Source organism: Nerophis ophidion, linkage group LG07, assembly GCF_033978795.1.
Source record: "Nerophis ophidion isolate RoL-2023_Sa linkage group LG07, RoL_Noph_v1.0, whole genome shotgun sequence".
Taxonomy (NCBI): Eukaryota; Metazoa; Chordata; class Actinopteri; order Syngnathiformes; family Syngnathidae; genus Nerophis; species Nerophis ophidion.
Genome location: NC_084617.1, coordinates 11,090,708 through 11,102,999, shown reverse-complemented (window position 1 = coordinate 11,102,999; position 12,292 = coordinate 11,090,708). Strand labels below are relative to the sequence as shown.

Genomic DNA, 12,292 nt, shown 5'->3' with positions numbered 1-12,292 from the left:
TTAAAGCTCTACTATGCAAAGCGAAAGCCATTTATCAACAACATCCAGAAACGCTGATCTGTAATTTGACCCCCTTAACATGCTTCAAAACTCGCCAAATTTTACACACACATTGGTAGTGCGAACCTTGCCATCTAATAAAAAAAACAAACCCCAAAAATCAAAATTGCACTCTAGCGCCCGCTAGGAAAAAACACAGACAAAACTGCTTGTAACGTCCGTTAGGAATGTTGTAGAGACGTGAAACAAAAACCTGTATTTAGGTCTAACTTAGACCTAGATTTCATACACTCACTTTCACACACTCACAACAGGAAGTTGGCAAAAACCCCTTCAAAACAAAATTTTCCTAAAAAAAAAAAACATTTTTTGCCTCTCTGCGCTGTAATTTGACCCCCTTAAAATGCTTAAAAACTCACCAAACTTGACACACACATTAGGACTGGCAAAAACTGTGATCTAATATAAAACCAAACCCCAAAACTTAAAATTGCGCTCTAGCGCCCCCTAGAAATAAAACACAAACAAAACTGCTCCTAGGAAGAAAACAGACAAAACTGCTTGTAACTTCCGGTAGGAATGTCGGAGAGACATGAAACAAAAACCTCTATGTAGGTCTCGCTTAGACCTACATTTTAATAATTGACATTCTTAAGCGGGCTTCACGGTGGGAGAGGGGTTAGTGCGTCTGCCTCACAATACGAAGGTCCTGCAGTCCTGGGTTCAAATCCAGGCTCGGGATCTTTCTGTGTGGAGTTTGCATGTTCTCCCCGTGAATGCGTGGGTTCCCTCCGGGTACTCCGGCTTCCTCCCACTTCCAAAGACATGCACCTGGGGATAGGTTGATTGGCAACACTAAATTGGCCCTAGTGTGTGAATGTGAGTGTGAATGTTGTCTGTCTATCTGTGTTGGCCCTGCGATGAGGTGGCGACTTGTCCAGGGTGTACCCCGCCTTCTGCCCGATTGTAGCTGAGATAGGCGCCATCGCCCCCCGCGACCCCAAAAGGGAATAAGCGGTAAAAAAATGGATGGATGGATGGACATTCTTAAGCAAAAATCAACAGGAAGTTGGCAATTACCCCTTCAAAACAAAAGTTTTGTAAAAACCCGTCACCTTTTTTAAAACATTATAGGTGACAGAAAGAAGCACCAGTGTGACCCCAGGATGCAGGGAAGGTAGGTAACGTGAAGGTAAAGATATGTTGAATGGGTAAAGGCAGGAAACACCAGCAAAAGTCGGTCCCGTCCATCGCTGCTTGCAGCTCTAATTTGTACTTGTTTTTTTAATATAAATCTATAATATTATTGTTTTATAATAATTATACTTATTAAAAAAATAATAAATTAAATCACACTATATTTAATGAATTCGTAGTCCATTTATTAAACTCTTGTTTACTTATTTTCTACACTAATGCTTGCGTTACCGTTGTCCACCACAAGATGTCAGTAAAACACAGCAAATCAGACAAGGGTTTGTGTTTATTAAAAACTAATAAATCATACTTTTCTTTGCCACACAGACAAAAAAAAATGTATTTCCTTCCATAACTCTGTGTTTGATCAGCGATATTTCCCTTCCTTTGTTGACAGAACAGGATGTTTCGTTGATTACGTAACAAGCGTCATGAAACATTAATTCAACTTCCGCTCGGCATATTGTTTTTTTTTCCCGCGTGTTGCAGCACAACACAATGACGTGGGTGACTATCACGTGGGCAAAGACAGGAAGTGCGGTGGCGTTACCTCAGTAAGACACGCCCCCCTCCCGCCGCAGAGGACATCCTGCGTGTGGGACGGCCCGGCCACTACATTAGGTACATCTGTGCATAGACGTGCAGTAGTTGCAACCTTTTTCCTCAATAGGGAGTGCATGGATTTGTCTGTTCCAGGGTCAAACTGTGGCCTTGTTTAGCTGTTCTTAGTCACACCAAAGTCAGGTCATGTTATTATTTTTATTTACCATTATTATCATTGGTGTACTGAGCAGCCAGGACGAGCGACAGTTTCTGCTTCTATGGTTATCATCACATTTTTCCACTTTTGGCATATGGAGGATCTTTGACTAGTGTTTGTTTTGTTTTGTGTGGTTGGTCCTAAAAAAAAACAACACGGTGCTCCTGTCATATGAAGGATCTTTGACTAGCACTTTTGCAGTATGTCCTTAAAGGCACCAGAGTGTGCTCCCGTCATTTAAAGGATCTTTGACTAGTGTTTTTTTTTTCAATGTCATTAAAAACAGCACAGCAGTTTTTTGTTATATAGATGATCTTTGGCAAGTGTATGTTTTTAATTCAGGGCCTTACAGAACAACATAATTCTCCAGTTATATAGAGGATCTAGTGTTTTTACAGCACAGCACTCCTGTTTTATAGAGGATCTCTGACTTAGAATACATGATCTTTGACATTTTTTTTATTTTAATTTAAGGCTTTAAAAACAACATTTTCTTGTCATATAGAGAATCCTTCACTAGTGTTTTTTGTTGTTGGTCGGTAAAAACAGCACAGCACACTTGTCATATAGAGGATCTTTGACTAGTGTTTGTTTTGTGTGATTGGTCCTTAAAAACAGCACGGTGCTCCAGTCATATGAAGGATCTTTGACTAGCACTCTGGCAGTAAGTCCTTAAAGGCACCAGAGTGGGCTCCCATCGTGTAAAGGATCTTTGACTTGTGTTTTTTTTTTTTCAATGTCATTAAAAACAGCAAAACCGATTTTTGTCATATAGATGATCTTTGGCAAGTGTATGTTTTTAATTCAGGGCCTTACACAATAACATAATTCTCCAGTTATATAGAGGATCTAGTGTTTTTACAGCACAGCACTCCTTTTTTATAGAGGATCTCTGACTTACAATACATGATCTTTGACAAAAAAAATTTCCATTTAAGGCTTCAAAAACAACATTTTCTTGTCATATAGTGAATCCTTCACTAGTGTTTTTTGTTGTTGGTCGGTAAAAACAGCACAGTGTGCTTGTCATATAGAGGATCTTTGACTAGTGTTTGTTTTGTGTGGTTTTGTGTGTTTTTTTTTCGGTTTTTTTTTATTTAAGGCTTTAAAAACAACCTTTTCTTGTTGGTCGGTAAAAACAGCACAGCACACTATTTATATAGAGGATCTTTGACTAGTGTTTGTTTTGTGTGGTTGGTCCTAAAAAACAACACGGTGCTCCTGTCATATGAAGGATCTTTGACTAGCACTCTGGCAGTAGGTCCTTAAAGGCACCAGAGTGTGCTCCCGTCATATAAAGGATCTTTGACGAGTGTTTTTTTTTTCCAATGTCATTAAAACAGCACAGCACTTTTTTGTCATATAGATGATCTTTGGCAAGTGTATGTTTTTAATTCAGGGCCTTACACAACAACATAATTCTCCAGTTATATAGAGGATCTAGTGTTTTTACAGCACAGCACTCCTGTTTTATAGAGGATCTCTGACTTAAAATACATGATCTTTGACAATTGTTTTTTTTTTTATCCAAGGGTTTAAAAACAACATTTCTTGTCGTATAGAGAATCCTTCACTAGTGTTTTGTTGTTGTTGGTCGGTAAAAACAGCACAGCACACTTGTTATATAGAGGATCTTTGACTAGTGTTTGTTTTGTGTGGTTGGTCCTTAAAAACAGCACGGTGCTCCTGTCATATGAAGGATCTGTGACTAGTACTCTGGCAGTAAGTCCTTAAAGGCACCAGAGTGTGCTCCCGTCGTGTAAAGGATCTTTGACTAGCGTTTTTTTTTTCAATGTCATTAAAAACAGCACAGCAGTTTTTTGTTATATAGATGATCTTTGGCAAGTGTATGTTTTTAATTCAGGGCCTTACACAACAAAATAATTCTCCAGTTATATAGAGGATCCAGTGTTTTTACAGCACAGCACTCCTGTTTTATAGAGGATCTCTGACTTAAAATACATGATCTTTGACAAAAAAAAATTTTTAATTTTAGGCTTTAAAAACAACATTTTCTTGTCATATAGAGAATCCTTCACTAGTGTTTTTTGTTGTTGGTCGGTAAAAACAGCACAGCACACTTGTTATATAGAGGATCTTTGACTAGTGTTTGTTTTGTGTGGTTTTGTGTGTTTTTTTTTTGTTTTTTTTAATTTAAGGCTTTAAAAACAACATTTTCTTGTTGGTCGGTAAAAACAGCACAGCACACTTGTTATATAGAGGATCTTTGACTAGTGTTTGTTTTGTGTGGTTGGTCCTTAAAAACAGCACGGTGCTCCTGTTATATGAAGGATCTTTGACTAGTACTCTGGCAGTAAGTCCTTAAAGGCACCAGAGTGTGCTCCCGTCATATAAAGGATCTTTGACTAATGTTTTTTTTTCAATGTCATTAAGAACAGCACAGCACGTTTTTGTAATATAGATGATCTTTGGCAAGTGTATGTTTTTAATTCAGGGCCTTACACAACAACATAATTCTCCAGTTATATAGAGGATCTAGTGTTTTTACAGCACAGCACTCCTGTTTTATAGAGGATCGCTGACTTAAAATACATGATCTTTGACAAAAAAAAAAAAATTTAATTTAAGGTCTTAAAAACAACATTTTCTTGTCATATAGAGAATCCTTCACTAGTGTTTTTTGTTGTTGGTCGGTAAAAACAGCACAGTGTGCTTGTCATATAGAGGATCTTTGACTAGTGTTTGTTTTGTGTGGTTGGTCCTTAAAAACAGCACGGTGCTCCTGTCATATTAAGGATCTTTGACTAACAACCTGGAAGTAGGTCCTTAAAGGCACCAGAGTGTGCTCCCGTCATATAAAGGATCTTTGACTTGTGTTTTGTTTTTTTCAAGATGATCTTTGACACGTGTATGTTATTGTTAAAACAACATTTTCTTGTCATATAGAGAATCCTTCACTAGTGTTTTTTGTTGTTGGTCAGTAAAAACAGCACAGCACACTTGTCATATAGATGATCTTTGACTAGTGTTTGTTTTGTGTGGTTGGTCCTAAAAAAACAACACGGGGCTCCTGTCATATGAAGGATCTTTGACTAACACCCTGCCAGTAGGTCTTAAATGCACCAGAGTGTGCTACGGTCGTGTAAAGGATCATTGACTAGTGTTATTATTTTTTTCAATGTCATTAAAAACTGCACAGCACTTTTAGTTATATAGTTGATCTTTGGCAAGTGTATGTTTTTAATTCAGAGCCTTACACAACAACATAATTCTCCAGTTATATAGAGGATCCAGTGTTTTTACAGCACTCCTGTTTTATAGAGGATCTCTGACCTAAAATACATGATCTTTGCCAATTGTTTTTTTTTTTTTTAATTTAAGGCATTAAAAACAACATTTTCTTGTCATATAGAGAATCCTTCACTAGTGTTTTTTGTTGTTGGTCTTTAAAAAAAGCACAGTGTGCTTGTCATGTAGAGGATCTTTGACTAGTGTTTGTTTTGTGTGACTGGTCCTTAAAAACAGCACGGTGCTCCTGTCATATGAAGGATCTTTGACTAGCACTCTGGCAGTAAGTCCTTAAAGGCACCAGAGTGTGCTCCCGTCGTGTAAAGGATCTTTGACTTGTGTTTTAAATTTTTTTCAATGTCATTAAAAATAGCACAGCACTTTTTTGTCATATAGATGATCTTTGGCAAGTGTATGTTTTTAATTCAGGGCCTTACACAACAACATAATTCTCCAGTTATATAGAGGATCTAGTATTTTTACAGCACAGCGCTACTGTTTTATAGAGGATCTCTGACTTAAAATACATGATCTTTGACACAAAAAAACAATTTAATTTAAGGTTTTAAAAACAACATTTTCTTGTCATATAGAGAATCCTTCACTTGTGTTTTTTGTTGTTGGTCAGTAAAAACAGCACAGTGTGCTTGTCATATAGAGGATCTTTGACTAGTGTTTGTTTTGTGTGACTGGTCCTTAAAAACAGCACGGTGCTCCTGTCATATGAAGGATCTTTGACTAGCACTCTGGCAGTAGGTCCTTAAAGGCACCAGAGTGTGCTCCCATCGTGTAAAGGATCTTTGACTTGTGTTTTAATTTTTTTTCAATGTCATTAAAAATAGCACAGCACTTTTTTGTCATATAGATGATCTTTGGCAAGTGTATGTTTTTAATTCAGGGCCTTACACAACAACATAATTCTCCAGTTATATAGAGGATCTAGTGTTTTTACAGCACAACACTCCTTTTTTATAGAGGATCTCTGACTTACAATACATGATCTTGGACAAAAAAAAAATTCCATTTAATGCTTTAAAAACAACATTTTCTTGTCATATAGAGAATCCTTCACTAGTGTTTTTTGTTGTTGGCCGGTAAAAACAGCACAGCACACTTGTCATATAGAGGATCTTTGACTAGTGTTTGTTTTGTGTGGTTTTGTGTGTTTTTTTTTTTTGTGTTTTTTTTATTTAAGGCTTTAAAAACAACCTTTTCTTGTTGGTCGGTAAAAACAGCACAGCACACTTTTTATATAGAGCATCTTTGACTAGTGTTTGTTTTGTGTGGTTGGTCCTTAAAAACAGCATGGTGCTCCTGTCATATGAAGGATCTTTGACTAGCACTTTTGCAGTATGTCCTTAAAGGCACCAGAGTGTGCTACGGTCATATAAAGGATCTTTGACTAGTGTTTAGTTTTTTTTCAATGTCATTAAAAACAGCACAGCACTTTTGTGTCATATAGATGATCTTTGGCAAATGTATGTTTTTAATTCAGAGCCTTACACAACAACATCATTCTCCAGTTATATAGAGGATCTAGTGTTTTTACAGCACAGCACTCCTGTTTTATAGAGGATCTCTGACTTAAAATACATGATCTTTGACAAATTTTTATTTTTAATTTAAGGCTTTAAAAACAAAATTTTCTTGTCATATAGAGAATCGTTCACTAGTGTTTTTTGTTGTTGGTCGGTAAAAACAGCACAGTGTGCTTGTCATATAGAGGATCTTTGACTAGTGTTTGTTTTGTGTGGTTGGTCCTTAAAAACAGCACGGTGCTCCTGTCATATAAATGATCTGTGACTAGCACTCTGGGAGTAGGTCCTTAAACACACCAGAGTGTGCTCCCGTCGTATAAAGGATCTTTGACTTTTGGTTTGGGTTTTTTCAATGTCATTAAAAACAGCACAGCACTTTTTTGTTACATAGATGATCTTTGACAAGTGTATGTTTTTAATTCAGGGCCTTACACAATAACATAATTCTCCAGTTATATAGAGCAGTGGTCCCCAACCACCGGGCCGCAGAAGAAATGTTTTATTATAAAAAATATATATATATACATTTTTTTTTAAATTAAATCAACATAAAAAACACAATATACACTTACAATTAGTGCACCAACCACAAAAACCTCCATTTTTTATGACAAAAACGTCCCTTTTTCATGACAAAGAAGAAAAAAAAAAAGAAAAAAGTTTTTGCAGTAGGTTAATAAAAACAGCTCACCATTCCTGTTGTATAAAGGATCTTTGACAGGTGTTTTATTTAATTTTATTTAGGGCTTTAAAACAATAGATTGCTGTTGTTATACAGAGGATCTTTGAACAGTGTTTTTGCATTGTGTCGCAATAAACAGCAAAGCCCTCCTGTTGATTAGAGGATCTTTGGCTAATGTTTTTGTAGTAGGTTGTTAAAACAGGACACCATTCCTGGTTTATAGATGATCTTTGACAAGTTGTTTACTTTTAGTAGGGCTTTAAAAAAGCAACCAAGTGCTCTTGTCAGAGGATGTCTGACTTGTGTTTTTGCAGTTGGTTGTCGAAAATGATCTTTGACAAGTGTTTATTTTTTAAATTTGAACACTAGGAAAGCAACACGGTGCTCTTGTTATATAGAGGATCTTTGAAAAGTGCTTTTACAGTTGGTCGGTAAAAACAGCACAGCACTCTTGGTATATAGAGGATCTTTGAACAGTGTTTTTGCATTACGTTGCTATAAACAGCAAAGCCCTCCTGTTATATGTAGTATTGTTATAGGACTAGTGCTTTTGCGTTAGGTTATTAAAAAAGAACAGCGCAGAGCTCTTGTTATATAGATGATCTTGGACAAATGTAGTGTTTTTTAAGGCTTTTCATGTAAAGAATGTTTCTCTTGGGTTTTTAATACTGGACTTTAAACATACTGCAGGGGTCACCAACCTTTTTGAAACCAAGAGCTCCTTCTTGGGTACTGATTAATGCGAAGGGGCTACCAGTTTGATACACACTTAAATAAATTGACAGAAATAGCCAATTTGCTCAATTTACCTTTAATAAATAAATCTATATATATTAAAAAATGGGTATTTCTGTCTGTCATTCTGTTGTACATTTTTTTTCCTTTTACGGAAGGTTTTTTTGTACAGAATAAATGATGAAAAACCACTTAATTGAACGGTTTAAAAGAGGAGAAAACAGGAAAAAAATGAAAATCAAATTTTGAAACGTAGTTTATCTTCAATTTGAACTCTTTAAAATTCAAACAAAAAAAAGAAGAGAAAAACTAGCTAATTGGAATCTTTTTGAAAAAATTAAAAAGATCATTTATGGAACATCATTAGTAATTTTTCCTGATTAATATTAATTTTAGTATTTTGATGACATGTTTTAAATAAGTTAAAATCCAATCTGCACTTTGTTAGAATATATAACAAATTGGACCAATCTATATTTCTAACAAAGACAAATCATTATTTCTTCTGGATTTTCCAGAACAAAAATTTTAAAAGAAATTCAAAAGACTTTGAAATAAGATTGAAATTTCATTCTAAATATTTTCTAAGTTTGCCAGAATAATTTTGGGGAATTTTAATCATAATGAGTTTGAGGGAATATTTCACAAATATTCTTCGTCGAAAAAACAGAAACTTAAATGAAGAATTAAATTAAAATGTATTTATTATTCTTTACAATAAAAAATATAAATTTACTTGAACATTGATTTAAATTGTCATAAAAGAAGAGGAAGGAATTTAAAAGGTAAAAAGGTATATGTGTTTAAAAATCCTAAAAACGTTTCTAAGGTTGTATTTTTTCTCTAAAATTGTCTTTCTGAAAGTTATAAGAAGCAAAGTAAAAAAAATAAATGAATTTATTCAAACAAGTGAAGACCAAGTCTTTAAAATATTTTCTTGGATTTTCAAATTCTATTTGAGTTTTGTCTCTCTTAGAATTAAAAATGCCGAGCAAAGTGAGACCAGCTTGCTAGTAAATAAATACAATTTAAAAAATAGAGGCAGCTCACTGGTAAGTGCTGCTATTTGAGCTATTTTTAGAACAGGCCAGCGGGCGACTCATCTGGTCCTTACGGGCTACCTGGTGCCCGCGGGCATCGCCTTGTTGACCCCCTGCTGTAGTGTCTTATATATACTTTTTTGTAGAAGGTCTTTAAACACAGCAGAGTGCTCCTGTCATATTAAAGGATCTTTGGATTTCTATGTAACTTTGGGGCTGTATTGCTCCAAAAAACGTTGGTCAAACATGAAATAATAAACATAAAATTGGGTTAATACATGTTGCCGTGTGGTTAGATGCCGTCAACACCATGTTTGTGCCCTCTGACCCCCCTCCCAGCTGCATGCAGGTGTGGGGACATTTCCACTTTCATGTTTTCATTCTGGCATCCGCCCATGCGGTGATACATCTTCCACCGCCGCCTTTGTCAGCCGTCTGGGCTTGGGAGCCGTGATCGATAGGCGCCTGTCATCAATAGCATCCAAGCAACAGGAACAGGAACAGGAGGAGGCGGGGCCATGAAGCCACTAAACCAGGGGTGCCCACACTTTTTCTGCAGGCGAGCTACTTTTCAATTGACCAACTCGAGGGGATCTACCTCATTTATATATATCATTTATATTTATTTATTTATGAAAGAGACATTTTTGTAAACAAGTTCAATGTGTTTAATGATAATACAAGCATGTGTAACACATATAGATGTCTTTCTTTCACGAAGACAAGAATATAAGTTGGTGTATTACCTGATTCTGATGACTTGCATTGATTGGAATCAGACAGTAATGATGATAACGCCCACATTTTCAAATGGAGGAGGAAAAAAAGTTGTCCTTTCTGTACAATACCACATGAAAGTGGTTGGTTTTTGGCATCTAATTCATCCAGCTTCCATACACTTTACAAGGAAAACATTGGCGGCAAATTCCGTAGCTTGCTTGATTGACATTCACGGCACCCGAGGGTCTTGTGAGATGACGCTGGCTGCTGCCAGTTCATTATTATGAAAAAATGACAGAGAGGAAGGCGAGAAACACTTTTTATTTCAACAGACTTTCGCGCCGTCCCTTCCGTCAAAACTCCAAAGGCCGACTGCACATTTCCTATCTTCACAATAAAAGCCCTGCTTCATGCTGCCTGCGCTAACAAAATAAGAGTCTCGGAATGCTGGCGTGCACAAGTGATGTGCACGCCAGTTTTCTGAGGGATCGTTCGTGCACGCCAGTTTTCCGAGACTCTGTATTTAGTTAGCGCAGGCAGCATGAAGCAGGGCTTTTATTGTGAAGATAGGAAATGTGCAGTCGGCCTTTAGAGTTTTGACGGAAGGTACGGCGCGAGAGTCTGTTGAAATAAAAAGTGTTTCTCGCCTTCCTCTCGGTCATATTTTAATAATAATGATCTTGCAGCAGCCAGCGTCATCTCACAAGACCCTCCGGTACCGTGAATGTCATTTAAGTGACGTCTTGGTGAAGATTGATGATCACTAATTTTTAGGTCTATTTTTTTTTAAAAGCCTGGCTGGAGATCGACTGACACACCCCCCGCGGTCGGCTGGTAGTTCGCGATCGACGTAATGGGCACCCCTGCACTAAACAGTCCCACATGTTCACCGCCGTGAGCAGGAAGCATCCAAATACTGGGAGGACAGGGGAAAAAACTCACCAACTGTTGCATATCTTAGGAAGACTATCGACAACACCCCCGCAGAAGAAATAGTTAATACACAAAAATTGGAGAGTGTGCATCCTGGTGAACATTTCTGCACATATTCCCCCCCCGAAAGTCTTCCAAAAACTATCCAGTTGTGCCCCCTGATGAGCTGACATTCTTTGCTAATACAGAATTATTCATTACCTATTTTAGGGCTTTTTTTTTTTTTTTTTTTACAAAATGTACTTTTTTTTTTTTACTGGTCTAAATGTGGAAAAATGTGTCTATTTTTGCCATCAACCAAAAAAAAAAAAAAAACATTTTTAAACAACAACAAAAATTTGATCATTATCAAAAGTTTGTTGTAGATAAATATCTGTGTTTTTATTTGGTATTTTTCATCCTAATGTGTGGCAGAAGTAGTAAACAATCACGTTTATATGGACACAAACAAAATATGTATTTGCAATTAAAAAAAAATATATATATATATATATATGTATATGTATATACAAAAAATATGCATTTAATTTAAAGAATTAAAAAATTATTTATACTCTAATATACATATTATGATATTTATTTATATATACATATATAAATAAATAAATTAAATTAAATAAATAATACACATAATTATATACCTGTTAGGATGTGAATGTGAGCGTGAATGTTGTCTGTCTATCTGTGTTGGCCCTGCGATGAGGTGGCGACTTGTCCAGGGTGTACTCCGCCTTCCGCCCGATTGTAGCTGAGATGGCCGCCAGCGCCCCCCGTGACCCCAAAGGGAATAAGCGGTAGAAAATGGATTGATGGATGGATGTATATATATATATATATATATATATATATATATATATATATATATATATATTTATATATATATATATATATATTTATATATATATTTATATATATATATATATATATATATATATATATATATATATATATATATACTGTGTTTGTATATATATGTATACATATACTGTGTATCTATCTATCTATCTATCTATCTATCTATCTATCTATCTATCTATCTATCTATCTATCTATCTATCTATCTATCTATCTATCTATCTATCTATCTATCTATCCATCTTTTTCTACCGCTTGTCCCTTTTGATGGGGGATCTAGCTATCTATCTATCCATCTATCTATCTATCTATCCATTTATCTATCTATCTATCTATCTATCTATCTATCTATCTATCTATCTATCTATCTATCTATCTATCTATCTATCCATCCATCCATCCATCCATTTCTACCGCTTGTCCCTTTTGATGGGGGATCTAGCTATCTATCTATCCATCTATCTATCTATCTATCTATCTATCTATCTATCTATCTATCTATCTATCTATCTATCTATCTATCTATCTATCTATCTATCTATCTATCTATCTATCTATCTATCTATCTATCTATCCATCCATC

At 35.8% G+C, this 12,292-nt stretch overlaps 1 protein-coding gene across 1 annotated transcript in view; it reads left to right on the top strand.

The window, feature by feature from the left end:
- The window catches only part of LOC133555925 (inactive phospholipase C-like protein 2), a 415,124-nt gene that overhangs the window by 108,514 nt on the left and 294,318 nt on the right, over positions 1–12,292 (top strand). The window contains exon 19 of the mRNA XM_061905396.1: positions 1,687–1,818. Within this exon, the coding sequence (XP_061761380.1) occupies positions 1,687–1,818 (132 nt within the window). The remainder of the gene's footprint in view (positions 1–1,686; positions 1,819–12,292) is intronic.